This window comes from Dendrobium catenatum, unplaced genomic scaffold (assembly GCF_001605985.2).
Source record: "Dendrobium catenatum unplaced genomic scaffold, ASM160598v2 original_scaffold_77270, whole genome shotgun sequence".
NCBI classification, from domain to species: Eukaryota; Viridiplantae; Streptophyta; class Magnoliopsida; order Asparagales; family Orchidaceae; genus Dendrobium; species Dendrobium catenatum.
In genome coordinates, this window is record NW_021395716.1 from 147,510 (window position 1) to 163,853 (window position 16,344).

At 39.3% G+C, this 16,344-nt stretch overlaps 1 protein-coding gene across 2 annotated transcripts in view; it reads left to right on the top strand.

The window, feature by feature from the left end:
• The window catches only part of LOC110095775 (zinc finger CCCH domain-containing protein 7), a 24,825-nt gene extending 8,809 nt beyond the window's left edge, over positions 1–16,016 (top strand). For both annotated transcript variants that reach the window (XM_020821443.2, XM_020821441.2), the window contains exons 5-6: positions 14,962–15,102; positions 15,230–16,016. In XM_020821443.2, the coding sequence (XP_020677102.1) occupies positions 14,962–15,102; positions 15,230–15,763 (675 nt within the window). In that variant the 3' untranslated portion in view covers positions 15,764–16,016. The remainder of the gene's footprint in view (positions 1–14,961; positions 15,103–15,229) is intronic.
• Positions 16,017–16,344: the final 328 nt, after the last annotated feature.

Below are 16,344 nucleotides of genomic sequence, written 5' to 3' on the forward strand. Positions count from 1 at the left end.
TTTTCGGGTCAAAATCGGGTCAATCTCGGGTTTCCGAGTCAAATAGGAGTTTTCGTGTCAATTTCAGGTCATTTTCGGGTTGCTGGGTCAACCCGAACCCGACCCAATTTTTAAAATGGGTTGATTTGTTGAACCCGAACCCGACCCATTTCGAGTCCAGGTTGACCCTTACCCGAATTTTTCTGGGTCGGGTTCGGGTCGGGTTTCGGGTCGTGTCAAAAATTGACACCCCTAATCTTTAGCATGTTTCTTGGTATATCTTATTCTAGGTTTGCATGACCGAATCCTTAATTGTAAAATCTTATTAAGTTTCACATCTATTTTTTATTAAAACTTATGGTTATATCAAAATATCAACTAGAAGTCGAACATATAAATCTATAAAATTAGCAGATGTTACAATCTATAGGGAATTAGATACATTTCGATTCTAGACAAATACAGTGCAACTATTATGAGATTCAAACTTACATTCCTATATTCGATGGAGGTATAACATTAGTGTTTTCAGAATGATTATAGATAATTTGGAAGACTTATTTAAATCGTCTTTAAAGATTACCATATGATTAAAATGTATTAAATCAAAACTAATAGGACATGCTAGATTATTTTCATAAAGCATTACAAGTAAAACTAAATTTATATTGGTTGGCCTAGAGTATTAACTTAAAAGTAATATTTATCATTCAGTGAATATAGGAATTAAATAAATGTGTAATTGAAGCATTGTAAATAAGCAACATATGATGTACTTGAATATTATGATAGATTAACAAGTCTTAAGGCTAAAAAATATTTGCCACAAGAATATTTTATTATTTGTTATATATTTCATTAAAATTCTTAAATGAGATATTAGCAATGACTAATACAATAATTCGCCAGAATCCTACATGAGGTTTTATTTATATCTTTGAATGTTGAAGAATATTACAATCATTCTTCTATAACCACCATACCTATAATTGAAGTCCTCAAAGATAAATCATTACCTTCTCCTCTAAAGACGGTCAAATCTACACTAATACAAGAATCATGTTATTAGGCCGGTTCTCACTGAATCGACCCAGCCGGCCCAAGGAGGAAGACAATCTGCCCCGGGTTCTCACTGAACCGACCCAACTGGCCCAAGGAGGAAAACAAATCCCCCCCCCCCTCCTTCTTGCCGCCCAAGCCTAGTGGACCCCACTAGGAAGAAAATTAAGGAAAGAGAGAGGAGCGACTAAGGGATTAAATAGTAAGAGTTGTTTAGGGTTAGGGTTATGCATGCTTATTGTTTCTTTTGGAATTCTCTTTGTGGTTTTGAGCTCTAGATTCATCGTCTAGAGATTGGGAGAGAACGATCTCCTCTCGAATTGAGGATCACATGCCGCCCAAGCCTAGTGGACCCCACTAGGAAGAAAATTAAGGAAAGAGAGAGGAGCGACTAAGGGATTAAATAGTAAGAGTTGTTTAGGGTTAGGGTTATGCATGCTTATTGTTTCTTTTGGAATTCTCTTTGTGGTTTTGAGCTCTAGATTCATCGTCTAGAGATTGGGAGAGAACGATCTCCTCTCGAATTGAGGATCAATTGTATCTTTGCTTGTTCTTGCTTTTGGTTTGATTCATTTAATACAATTTACTGTTTTTAGATTGTTTTCCTTAGAGATTTTAAAGTTTTCTCGCTGTTTTCACCAATTATTGTTAGGTTTGCTTGTGAACTCAACTATTTCCAATTAGGGTTATTTGAGAACTCAAGTATTTCCTATCAAATTGATATCAGAGCAAGTCTTGGGACCGTTGTGGATTTTTGAAATTTTAGCAGTAAAGTTTTACTCGGAAGAAGGATTCTTTGCTTATTTTTGGAGGAGCAATATTCAGATATTTTGTTTATGGCGGCTAAGAAGGTTGACGCGTTGGAGGAATGCTTGGAAGGGGAGATGAATCTAATAAAGACAACAATGGAGGATAAAATTTTCTCCATGGAAGGGCAAGTAGCTGATTTGCGGGATATGATTAAAAAGATGTTGGAAATCTATAACAAAATGACAGCTTTAGGGCGAAAGGGCCAAAAGGAAAGGACATGAATTCTGAAATTCGAAGGGACGAAGATGAGGTGGAAATCTTATAGGGAGAAAGAAGGAAACCCCATTTGGAGCCTTTTTAGAGAGAGGATAGAGGCGGTAGGTTTTGGGAAAAGCATGGGTATGGAGGGCAGGAGCAAAGGGGTGCTGATTGGGAACGAAGGGAAGGAAATTATGGCCGTCGGGTTGCTGATTTTGAAGGAAGGAGAGGGGATTTCAAGGGAGTTTATGGGTATGCAATGGGAAGGGAAGATCGGGAGACTTGGGGATGGCCAAGAATATGGGAAAAGGGAAACTATGGAGGAATAAGGAGACACGGGGGAGATCAAAAGGTGAGAAAATTGAAGATGCCCATTTTCGAGGGGGAGGACGCACATGTGTGGATCTATAGTGGAAATGTACTTCGCCGTCAATGAGTTGACAGAGGAGGAGAAATTGATAGCAGCCATCTTATGTTTGGAGGGGAAGCCTTTGTCATGGTACCAGTAGAGAAACCAGAGGATGCCCCTATGAAGTTGGAGAGAATTCAAAGATTATTCATTAGAACGTTTCCAAATCGACAGGGGAGGAGATTTTTATGAGCAATTCTTTGCACTGGAGCAGAACGAATCAGTAGCAGAATACCTTGAGAGGTTCGAGCATCTGGCCAGTAGGGTGGAGCGTTTTTCAGAGACGATATTAGAGGGGAATTTCCTTGAAGGGACTGAAATTAGATATTAGAGCTGCAGTAAAGGTCATGAGGCCTCATGACTTGGGAGAGGCCATAGAGTTGGCACAACTAGTGGAGAATCGGAGGTATCATGAGAGGGGAGCCAGGAGCAGCAGTTCAGGAGGCTCCTATAGGATGATGACCACTCTTTTAGCACCCCACCCAAAGGTCCGACAGTAGGAGGTTTTAGTGAGACCACTAGGGAAAAGCTAGTAGGAGGAAGCGGGGGAAATTTCAAGAGACTGCTGGAGAAGGAGATGTAGTAGAAGAGGGCAAAGGGGTTATATTTTTGGTGTGACGAGAGGTATACTCCGGAGCATATGTTTTTAAGGACCGAACTCTTCAGGTTCTCACCATCTGTGATGACGAGAAAACTGAGGGAGGTGATGGAGAGGTAGAGGAGGAGATGGAGGAGAAGTTACACTTAGATGTAGTGGAGGTATCCCTGAACTCAGTGGTAGGATTTACCCCAAATCATAATGTGAAGGTGAATGGAGAAATAACATATATGAAGGTGGTAGTGTTGATTGACAGCGAAGCTACCCACAACTTCATCTCCAACTGGGTTGTGAAACACTTGGGGGTGAGATTGGTGGATACAAGACGTTATGGGGTAATGATGGGTACAGGGAAGGTGGAGATGGGCCACGGGATCTGTAGAGGAATAGTATTGACTATACAGGGGGTTCAGGTGAGGGAGTATTTCCTCCCATTAGACCTAGGGAGTACCGATGTCATCCTGGGGATGAAATGGTTGCAGACTTTGGGAGACACCAAAGTGAACTAGGGGCATTGAAGATGGAGCTGGTGGTGGAGGGGAAAAAAGTAATCATAAAGGGAGATGCAGGGCTCTCCAAAGCCATGATCTCACGAGCCCTGCATCTCCCTTAAAATAATGGTGAGGAGTATATAGGAGGTGGGGGAATGTTACCTGGTGGAACTACATAGGTTGGAAGGGATCAGACTGGAGGAAGGAGGGGAGGTATTGTGTTGAAAGGTTGATGAGAGATGCTGGCAGCAGAGATCATTAGGCTCTTTTTCTAAGCAAGTGCTACTGATTAGAAAAAAATAATGGAGTTGGAGGTTTTTTGTTGACTAAAGGGCATTGAATAAGGAAACAATGCCATATAAGTTTCCTATACTAATGATAGATGAGCTGCTGGATGAGTTAAGTGTGGCAGTTGTCTTTTCTAAGATTGACCTGAAGTTAGGATACCACCAGATCAGGATGAAGAGAGAGGATGTGCCAAAGACTGCTTTTAGAACTCATGAAGGGTATTATGAGTTCCTAGTGATGCCTTTTAGCCTCACTAACGCCCCAACCACTTTTTAGTCCCTCAAGAACTAGATCTTTAGGCCTTACCTCTGGCAATTTGTGTTGGTATTTTTTGACGACATCCTGATTTACAACAGAACACAGGAGGATCACTAGAAGCACTTGAGGAGGATGCTAGAGGAGTTACAGAAGCACCAGATGAGGGCAAATATGAAGAAATGTAGATTTTCTCAGGTTAGTATAGAATACTTAGGCCATATTGTTTCTAAAGAGGGGGTAGTGGCATATCAAGCTAAAATTGAGGCTATGTTAAAGTGGTCAGTGCCCAAACCTTATGGGTTAAGGAGGCCACAGCTAATTTTGAGAGCTTAAAGAAGGCTATGACCACTGTACCGATTTTGGCCCCTGTCAAATTTCACCCAAGTTTTCATTGTGGAGATGGATGCCTCAGGATATGGATTGGGATCAGTACTCATGCAAGACATGAGACCCATTGCCTATTTCAGCCAGGTATTGACAGCTAGGGCAATTCTGAAATTTGTATATAAGAGGGAGTTGATGGCCATTGTGTTAGCCATTCAGAAGTGGCGACCCTACTTGTTAGGTACTCATTTTCATCATTAGGACATATCAGCGGAGTATGAAGTACTTGCTAGAGCAGCGGATGTTAACTGAGGAGCATCAAAGATGATTGTCCAAGTTGCTGGGGTATGACTTTGAAATACAGTATAAACCAGGCATGGAGAACAAGACAGCAGATGCATTGTCCACGTACATGGGGGAGTTGCAGGCGATAGCAGTCTTGGTTACGTTGATGCTAAATTGGGAGGCCATTAAGGAGGAAAGTGCACGAGATGAGGAGTTGGGAAAGATTAGGGCAAATTTGTTGAAGGAAGGGAATATCCACCTAGGGTATTCTCTAGATGGGTAGAGGTTGTTGTCAGGGGAGGCTTGTGCTGCCTAGAACATCCATCCGTATTTCGAACCTTCTCCAGGAATGCCTAGAACATCTATTAAAATTATACTCCATTTATTCAGTTTTAGATCTACTCAAATGAAATTCTTTATACTCTAAAGTTGACCTCCATAATTTAAGTTTTCCTTCAACTCCCTCTCTAGTCTTATTAACAAGAAGAATATCATCAACGAAAAGCAAACACAAGGGTGCATCCTCTTGCAAATGTCTAGTAAGAACTTCCATGACTAAAACAAAAAGATTTGGGCTTAAAGTTGATCCTTGATGTAATCCAACTGAAATAGGAAAATTCTTGGTCAAACCAACTTGTGTTTGAACATAAGTAACAACTTCTGCTTCCATATCCTTGATGACTTGAGTGTAAGCATTATTAACCTCTTTCTTTCCTAGACCTATCCAGAGCAATTCTCTTGGAGCTTTATGGTGTGTTTTCTCTAAATCAATAAATATCATATGTAGATCCTCCTTCTATCTATACTTCTCCATCAAACCTCTCAATAAATGTATTACTTCCGTACTAATAAACCTACCCAACATGAATGCAAATTGATTTTGAGAAACCTTAGTATTAGGTTGTAACCTATGCTCATTAACACTCTACCATAATTTTAAAGTATGACACTTTGACTTAATTCCTTTATAATTGACGCACACTTAAGCATCACCTTTATTCTTAAAAATAAAGGTCAACACACTCCACTCATTTGAAATCTTTTTAGTTTTCAAAAAAATATTAAAAAGCTTCATAAGCCAATTTTTTTTTTTTCATCTCTTAAGCATTTCTACACCTCTATTGTAATATTATCAGGTTTGCCAGCTTTTTCATATTTCATTTTCCTTCAAGCCTCTCTAACTTCAGTTTTACTAATATTCCGATTAAAAGAAAAATCTCTATTTTTATTTAAGGTGTTAAGATTACTAAAGTCAATCGTATTCTCACAATCTTCATTGAAAATCTTATCAAAATATCTCAATCATCTTTGTTGAATATTATTTTCTTATAAAAACACTTTTTAATCTTTACCATTAATAAATTTCACTTGAACTAAATCTTTTCTTCTCCCATCTCTATGCCTGACTAACTTATATATGAATCTTTTGCCCTCCTTAGCATGTAATTTATTATATAAATTATTAAAAACTAAATTCTTTATATTGCATATTGCTTTCTTAGACTTCTTACAAGCTTCTTTTATCGTTTACGTATATATCCAACTCTCCTTCCCTTGTGTGGGATAGCCAGCCAAGGAAAATCAAGAGGCATTGTCCATCTTCTAAATTGATTTTCTAAGAGTTTATATGAATAATATGATAGAAAATAGCCGCCAATAATGCAGAAGAAATTCAGCCAAACTAGAGCAGTTTTTTATAAAAACTGTAGGAATTCTTAGAGAAAAATACTCTAAATTCACTAATAAAAGAAGAAAAACAGCACAAGATATACAGATCTTCAATTTGAGAGAAAGAACCAACTCTCCAAATCTCTAGCCAAAGACTAGAGCCCAAGCACCACACAAGAGATCCCAAATTTAGATTCCAATTCTAGATAACCTTAACCCTAGAAAGACAAGCTAATTATAGAAAAAGGACAAAAGTTTAATCCCTAAACAACCCATAATTTTAAATTTCTCTCCATGACTTAGCTGCCCCCCTCTCTTCATGGTTTCACCCCCCATTGGGCCCTTCGCCTGTAGACAAAAGCCGGTCCACTATTGGCCAGTTCAGCTGGTTTAGCCGTCCCCCTGGGATTGGCTAACATTACCCCCCTCCCAAAGACTCAACTTGTCCTCAAGGTAAAATGAAGGAAATTGAACTTTCACCCTCTCATATGGCTCCCAAGTAGCATCGAATTTAGGAAGGTCCCTCCATCTAATAAGCACTTCTTTGTTTCCATCTTTATTTGATTTTATCCCTCTTAACTCTAGTGGTTCTAAAACCACTTCCAATTCCTTTGTCAGTGTAGCTGGTAACTCTGCACTAACTGCATGCTCCCCTAAAGCTCTCCTCAATTGTCACACATAAAAAACTGGGTGTATGATGGCGGATGGGGATAAATTCAGATAGTAAGCTACGGCTCTGATCTTGTCCAAAATCTCATAGGGGACGAAGTACCTTGGGGCCAATTTCTCGTTCCTCCTTTTAGCTACTGTCCTTTGCCTGTAAGGTCGTAGTTTTATGAACACCCCACTTCAAATTGTATGTCTCTTCTATGTGAATCTGCCTGCTTCTTTATGATTTATTGTGCTCTCAACAGTATTTCCTTAACTCCTCCAACACCTTGTTTCTTTCCTCCAAGTACTGCTCAACTAAAGAAACTGGTGTGTTTTTTCTCTCAAAGTGCATTGAATATGGGGATCCCTTCCATACAACACTTTAAAATGAGTGATATAAGAAGCAGAATAATATGATATATTGTATCAATACTTGGCCCATGCTAACCATTTTGACCACATCCTCGGTATTTCAGAAGGAAAACACCTCAACTAAGTCTCTAAACTCCGGTTTACTACCTCTGTTAGCCTGTCCGTCTGAAGATGGTTGGCAGTGCTTCTCTTGAGAATAGTGCCTTGCAACCTGAACAGCTCCCTCCAAAATTGGCTGAGGAACACTTTGTCTTTGTCAGGCACTATCGTCTTTGGAATCCCATGCAGTCTAGCCACCTCCTTGATGAATGTTGCTGCCACTGTTACTGCGGTGTAGGGGTGTCGTAAGGGGATCAAATGTGCGTTCTTACTCAGCTTATCAACCACCATCATAATAATTGTGAATCCCTCTGATTGTGGTAGGCCATCTATGAAAACCATGGACACTACCTCCCATATCCTGTTTGAAAGTCATAATGGTTATAGTAACCCACCTAGAGCCATAGCTATGTACTTGTTTCTCTGACACACCTCACACGTCGCCATCGTCTCCTCCACATCTTTATGCATCCCCTTCCAGTATAACTCAACAGCCAGTCTCCTGTATGTCTTTTCTACCACGTAATGACCTCCAACTGTACTCCCATGGAACTCCTATAGTAGGTGGATAATATGGATGGAGGTTCATGCCATCACAAAGCTCCCTTGTTATAAGAGTCTCTCCCAACTCAAGTGAGTACCCATGATGGTTACTAGTATCCTTCATCAAATCCTCCCTAATCTTCCTCAACTCATTCTGCATGCTCTCTTCTTTGATAACCCCCCCCCCCAAGTCTACCATAAGCTGTATTGAAATTGCCATCACCTGAAGCTCCCCAACACATATTGATAAAGCATCATCCGCCTTATTTTTCAAACCTGGCCTATATTAGATCTCAAAATCATAGCCTAGCAGTTTGGACAACCACCTCTGATGCTCCTCAGTCACCATCCTTTGCTCTAACAAGTATTTCAAACTCCTCTAATATGTCGTGACATAAATGCCTACACAGCAAGTAAGGGTGCCCTATATGAATAGCTAGCACCATCGCCATCAATTCCCACTCATATACTGACTTCAGCCTAGCTCTGGCTGACATCATTTGACTGTAGTATGCTATAGGCATGCGGTTCTGCATGAGTACGGCCACCAACCCAAATCTTGACATATCAATCTCCACTACAAAAATCTTACTAAAATCCATGAGAGCTAAAACTGGGATTGTAGTCATGGCTTTCTTCAGTCTCTCAAAAGCTTGTGTTGATGCTTCTCCCCACAAGAAGTTATCCTTTTTCGGTTGCTTGATCAATGGCCAAGCTATGGTACTGTACCCCCTCACAAATCTCCGCTAGTTGTTATAACAACCCCTCAACTCCATCAGGTTCCTAGGTAGAGGTCATTTCTGCATTACCTCAATTTTTGTTTGATCAACCACCACTCCTTCCCGGGATATCACATGCCACAACTACTCCACATGAGCCTGTGTGAAGCTGCACTTCTTTAGGTTGTTCCTCAACTGATGCTCCTGTAAGTGCTCTAAATGTTTCTCCTCAGTCTTGTTGTACACAAGTATGTCATCAAAGAAAATTAGGACAAACTTTCAGAGGTACTGCTGGAACTCCCTGTTCATCAAGGTTAGGAAAGTAGCAGGGGCATTAGTAAGCCCAAGCAACATCACTAGAAACTCGTAGTGCCCCCCGTGTGTTCTAAAGGCCATCTTCGGAACATCTGGCCCCATCATTCTAATTTGATGATACCCTGACTTCAAATCCAGCATGGAAAATACCTCTGCTCCGTACAGTTCATCCATGAGCTCATAAATTATAGGAATTGGGAACTTATGCAACACTTTCCCCTTGTTCAAGCCTTTGTAGTCCAGATGAAACCTCTAGCTCCTATCCTTCTTTTTGACCAATAAAATAGTAATATAGAAAGGACTCACAGTAGGCCTGATGATCTTCGCCTTCACCATCTCATAGATCAGCTTCTCAATCTCATCCTTTAAATCTGAGGATAACGATACAGACGAACACTAATAGGCGACATCCCTTCAAAGTAATTGTATGCTCCACCTCTCTTTATGTAGGTAGGACCTGGGGAGGTTGAAAAACCTCACTGAACTGTTGTATGAGTGGCTGTATTGAAGAAGGAATCTTTCCCTCATCCTCTAGTTTGACCCCTTCCAAGAGATACAACTCCACCAAAAATCCTCCTCCCACCTCCTGTATGGTCCTAATAAGAGATTTGAGAGATACTCTAGCCTTGGACAACCGACGTCTCCCTGAATCATCATCCTCCTCCCCCTACGACCAGCTCCATCCTCAGTGCTCCTGTGGTATCTCCCAAGATCTAAAACCACTTCATTCTCAGGATGACATCAGTTCTCCCTAACTCTAAGGGAAGAAAATACTCCCTCTCCTGGATCACTTGAATGGTCAGCACCACTCCCTTACATACTCCTCTATCCATCTCCACCTTTCCTGTGCTTTACCCCATAGCCACCTGTATCCACAAATTTCACCCCCAATAGGTCGACAATTTGATTGGAGATGAAATTGTAAGTTGCCTCACTGTCTATCATCACCACTACCTCTCCATCAGCAATTTCTCCCTTCAATTTCATGGTGTGATTCAGGGTGAATCCCATCTCAAAGTTTAGAAACTTGTGCAACTTCTAGATGCAACTTCTCTTCCTCCACCACTAACCCGTTATCACCTCCCTATTCAATTTCCTTGTCATCACAGATGGTGAGAACATGAAGAGTTCGGTCATTACACCTATGCCTTAGCATGTACTTCTCATGACATCTGAACCACAACCCCCTAACCCTCTTCTCCTGTATCTCCTTCTCAGTAAGCTTCTTGAAATTACTTCCTCCTCCAGCTTTCTCCCTTGGTACTTCTCTCAAACTCCCTATGCAATCCCCTTGGGAGCTAAGAAGCTGGTTGTCATCCTATATGTCCTCCTTGTGTTGCTCCACCTTGCCCCCCTCTCTAGATACTTTTGGTCCTCCAACTGTGCTAGCTCCATGGCTTCCCCCAAGTCTCGTGGCCTCATCACTCTAACTGCTGCTCAGGTCTTCGGTTTAAGCTCCTTCATAAAATTTCCTTCTAGAACTGTCTCTAAGAGTCGATCTAGCCTACTAGCAAGGTACTCGATCCTATCACGATACTCTGTCACGGTCCCCTCCTGCGTCAGGGCGACGCAGCGAAAAATTGCTCATAGAATTCTCCTCCTCTACTGGTTCGGAAACGTTCTAGTAAACAGTCCTTGAACTCCCTCCAGCTCTGAATAGGTCGCCTTATGTCCCATCATTGGTACCATGCCAATGCCTTTACTTTTAAGCAAAATCCTGCTACTGTCAATTTCTCCTCCTTTATCAACCCGTTGACCACAAAGTATCGTTTCACCTTATAGATCTAGCCATGTGCGTCCTCGCCGTCAAAGATGGGCATCTTCAGCTTCCTCACTTTCGGGTCAGACCTATTTCCCCTGAATCCTCCATAGCCTCCCATTCCTCAAGAGGAGGTGCCCCTCTGTTGTCACGATCCTCCCTTTAGCGATCATACCCAAAACCTTCATCAACATCAGCACCACAACGATCGAAATCATCCCCTCTCCTCACAAAATTAGCACTCATTCTTTCGTAGCCAATGCTAATCTCCTCCCTAAAAAGTGGTTTTATATGAGACATTTCGTCTTCACCTTCCAAGATCTCCACTTTTGGATTTTCTCTTCCCCTAAACGTGTTAGGGTTCCCACCTCTTCCATGGTAGCTGGTAGTTTCCTTTTCTTCTGATGTAGCCCGATTGGGTTTGGCTTCTAGCAATTTCTTCAACATATCTTTCACCAAGGCGAACTTTCCCTCCATACTTTCATTAGCGGATGCGATCTGATTTTGAAAATTAGAAATCTTTTTCTCAAAATCTAATTTTAGTTGCCCAAGTTCTCCCTCCAAGACTTCAACCTTTCTTCCAGCCATTGATATCCCTTAGATCGACATGTTCTGATACCAATTTAATAGAAAATAGCCACCAATAATGCAGAAGTTTCCTGAATTTCAGAGAAATTAAGCCAAAGTAAATTTTTATAAAAACTGCAGGAAATTTATATGAAAAATACTTGAAATTCACTAATAGAAGAAAAAAAAAAAAAGCACAAGATAGAAGGATCTTCAATTCGAGAGGAAGAACCAACTTTCCAAATCTCTAGCCAAAGACTAGAGCCCAAGCACCACATAAGAGATCCCAAATTCAGATTCCAATTCCAGATAACCCTAGCCCTGGCAAGACAAGCTAATTAAAGCAAAAGGACAAAAGTTAAATTCCTAAACAGCCCCTAGTTTGAAATTTCCCTCCAATACAATTCTTAATTATTGTGTGGGCCCCATCTACTTAGCCTCCTCCCTCTCTCTATGGTTCCACTCCCCTTGGGCCCGCCCTCTGCCTGTAGACAAAAACCGGCCCACTAGGGTCCGGTTCAGCCGGCCCCACTTAGGCCAGCCTAACAAAATATTTAAAGATGACAATAATCTATATTTTCATCTGTGGTGTTTCTGCTAAGGCGAAGTTAACCATTTGGAGTGGCTAATGCAAGTTATGCAATGAAAAGCTTAGCCAAGCAAGTTCCCAAGCAATAAAAAAACTAAGAAAAATTTAATGGAATGTTATTTCAGTACATATTTTTTATTTTGGTTGACCCCCCCTAATAACCCCCATATACTCCTTTTGAAAGAAATAAGAATGAAAATGGATTGCTTTTGATGGCTTTGTTTAATTGTATGGCTTGGTGGGCTTCTTCTTTGAGTGCTTGATGGCTCAACTATAAATTAATTATTGGGACCATAATCCAAGCTTCCACGCTTGGACATTTTATGGCAAATTTCCCTCCCCATCTCACCACTTTTCTATAAATGACATTCTAATCTTTTTGGATTCACCCTTAAGAGTTACATTGTGGCTTACTTCCCCTCTTTAAGTTAGGTTGATTGACATAAGGTGAAAGAATTTGTAGCTTTAACAGCGAAAAAAATTTCAAAGATTAGCAGCTTTTATGAGCTGTAAGTTAGTATAAATTTTTAGATCATTGTTGAAAATTAATAATTGAACATAAAATTGCCACAAAAATTATTCTTTTTTATTCTTAGATATTGAGCACCCATGGAGGATACTATTAAGACAAAAAAAAAAAAAAAAAAAAAAAAAAAAAAAATCAGTGGCAGTATGAGAGTAATCATGATGAGATAGGTTTGAGCAAACACACATTGCATTGCCATGTGGCACAAATCTTGTATGAGATCTCTTTTGTCCTTAACATATGTAGGAGTATGGCACTAATCATGTGGATGAAACGAGTTCTTTGAATCTTTTCTGCCCATTAATGGATTGAGAAAAGCGATGGAGTTGAGTGGTGATGCAGGAAGTACGCCTGAAGCTTAAAAATTTTTTATGCACAGAGGAGTTCTGGTCGAAATAAATGCATTCCACAAACGGGAATATGTTTATTTTCCATGGGACAGCTCTTCCCTGGCTATAAAACCAACCCCCAAATTGATAGAATTGGGCCTACTTTCTCATTCTTTCTAAATTTTGGCTGTTAATTTGAATTTTCTAATTCCGAAGTAGGGCCTATGGATTTTGGAAAATTATTGATCTTCTATAAACCAGCCGTTTTGCTATAGTGACCAACTGTTTGCCATAGTTTCCCAGTTGGTCACATTTTTAGGTTCATTAGTTTAACCATTCGGTTAGTTCAATGAGTTTTATATAATTAGACATGCAGTGAATTTTTCTTGGTGGCTTAAACCCTATTTGTAATGTTCACTCATGCTGTTGTGTGAGTCGAATAAAGTAAATGACTCATAAACTTACTCATAAATTTACTTTTGTAAGTGCTATGACATATGAAAGCCACTTTGATAATAATGTAAATTGATTAAATGATCAACAAAACATGATTTATAATTAATAAATGCCATCCTTTGCATGTTTTAAAAAAATGTATTGTTTATCATAATTAATGTAAGATTAATAATTAATAATTTTGCATTTTTGAATTAAGTTAATTACAATAATAATTAATTAGTTATTGAATTATTTATGTAGAATAATAGACTCTTCTTTGATTGAGGAAGAAGCTTTAGGAAGGCCATCCTTTAAAATATTACCCTGAGGCTATGATGCACGGACACGGACACGGCGACACGGATACGACACGACACGGATACGGGACACGTCAGTTATTGAAAATATAGGACACGGACATGGGTTGGACACGGTATTATAGTTTTTATATTTAAAAAATAGCATATAAAAATTAAATAAGTATAATTTTAAAAATAATTTGAAAATAATAAGTCATTTTACTAGAATTTGTGCTTAAAATGATTAGTATTAGAATGTCGAAACTCAAGCGTCGATGCCGTTTATCAGTCACTGAGAGAGGACATAAAAATACCTTTACTGCCAAAAAGAAATGAAAATGAGAATATTCGATGATTGGGTATTAAGTGCGGATGTTGATTTGATGTTATGGATAAGAAATAAGAAATTTAGTTTAAATCCCGCCAAATACAAAAAATTATATTTAAAAAAAATTCATAAAATATTTAAGATACGTGTGTCGGACACGTGTGTCCAATTTGTATTTAATATTTTTTAATCGGACACGTTTTCGACTTGTCGGAGGAGTGTCGGATGAGTGTCGTATCGGATACGGTGTCGGACATTGCACGCCTCTTTGAGGAGAAGTGTCGGTGCATCATAGCCCTGAGGAGAACATGTTTAGATTGCATGTGATGTGCGACATAGGAAGCCCTTTCAGGTGTCAATAGAGAAAGGAAAATAATATCTTTTTGGTAATATTATGTTTAGGGAGGAAATTTCAATATTGTTTTTGATAAAATTATTTTCCAAGAAAGCATGTTTGATTTGATAACTCTCCTATATTAGCTTTCATACAGGTGAACTTCTCCATGTAGCAATTGCTCATCCTTCACCAAATGCCTTAAAACGGATTCTTTTGTCTAAAAAGCATAAGCAAGTGTTACGAAGTTGCTGCCCTTGTCCAATGCATAAGTAGATATTAGAAAGCATTGCCTAACGGGGCATTGGTTTGGGTTTTCAAACTAGCCGTACTTGTCCATTCGCATGACCCCATTCATTGCTTTTAATACCAACTCCAAATCAGCTAGCGTTATGGTAATTTGTCTCTTGGAAATGCTTTGCTGTCTGCGTAGTTTGGTGGCAAAGCTGTTCTGAAAGCATGGAAAGCCTTGTTCTTTTTGCATCAAAATTTCTCTATTCCAAGTTGCATACTGAAAGACAATGACCTACAGACGGCACTCATAAATTGTATTTATATCTAGTTTCTCATCCTCTTGACACTTTCTCAAAAACCACTAAATTTTGCACTGATAAAAAATTAAATGAAGAAGTTTCTGTCTACTGAGTTTATAGTGTTGTTTTTACTGACCAAATTAATATGCTTGATATTTTGTGTTTGTACGTTCTTAAATATTTTGAATTGCAGCCTTGCAAGCACTTTGCTTGTAATTCTTGCTTGAAAGGAGATGACTGCCCATTTGATCATGAACTTTCCAAGTATCCATGCCACAACTACATGTCCACGGGCTGTTGTAACCGAGCAGATAGATGCAAGTTTTCTCATAAGGTATCTAATGAACTATGGCAACTGTCATTTCTAATGATCTTGTAATTGTTTATGGACCACATGGTTCATAGCTCCAAAAGATATTATAGTTGATCTCTTGACCAACTCAATATGTCCTTGATTTCAGATACCAACCACCGATGCTTCTTCTCAGTTAACTGTGAGTAAAATAGATTTACATTTATGTTCAGAACAGCTGAAGTTAAGAAACCAGCCTGTTGGGATTCATGCTTCTCCACTTGACAAGGGTTCTTTTGATGTTAAAACTAAAGACACACTGCCATTAAGGCATAAGCCATTGAAAGAAACTAATCAAGTGCCAAAAGGTATACGTTTCATTTCATTTGGGACAGTGCAGACAGAACTTTCTAATAAGCTTAAAGAAAGCTTTCCTGTAAACAAGTTTTGTCACACTGGAGCATACAATCACGAGAAGCAAGATAATTGGTTGGTGCATGGTCACCACAGTGCTTTACCTTCCAAGATGTCTATGAATTCCACCGGATTAGTTCGTGATGTTCCTTCAATTGGCTTTGCCTCCAAGGTTTCAGATAATATCACTAAGGGATCGCCTGTTACTCATACTGGAGGAACTGCTAATCATGAAGTTTCAGAGGCAACAAAAATTTTAGAGGAGTTTTTGTTTTGTGGTGTAGACTAGAAGCAACCGGTAGAAGTTGCTTACTGAATTTAATTTTGTACTTAATAGTTACACAGAAAGGTAACCACAATTTTAGTGAGGTAGGATTTTGTAGCACATTTAGTTATGTAGATCGTCCACTAAATTTAATTGGAGTGCTTTGACAACTTGAGGGTCTGCTCTGGGTCAAATTTAGATGGTTCAACCTATTATAATTACAATTAGTTGCTCCCATGATTTTGAACATAATAATGAGCCGTTTAATTTGAAGTCATCACGAATGGCTTGCATGCCTATTTGACTATATGACCTGTGAAAACTGGGCTGTGCAACGCCTAAGTGCCATATCTATTTAACCATGCCCACTCGGTATAAACATGCAGTGGCCCAACAGAAGATATATTGATTGAGCGGTATCTTCTAATTGCATGGACTTGATCCCTACATGATTGACATGATCAGTTACATGTCTTAACGTTAACCAGGTATGGCATTTAAAGCATTTCATTTATTTGTTGATTGGGTTTGATCAAAAAATAGTTAGGAGGAAACATTTGATTGCATGGTTATATTGAACATACAATTTGTGTTTTATTATGATT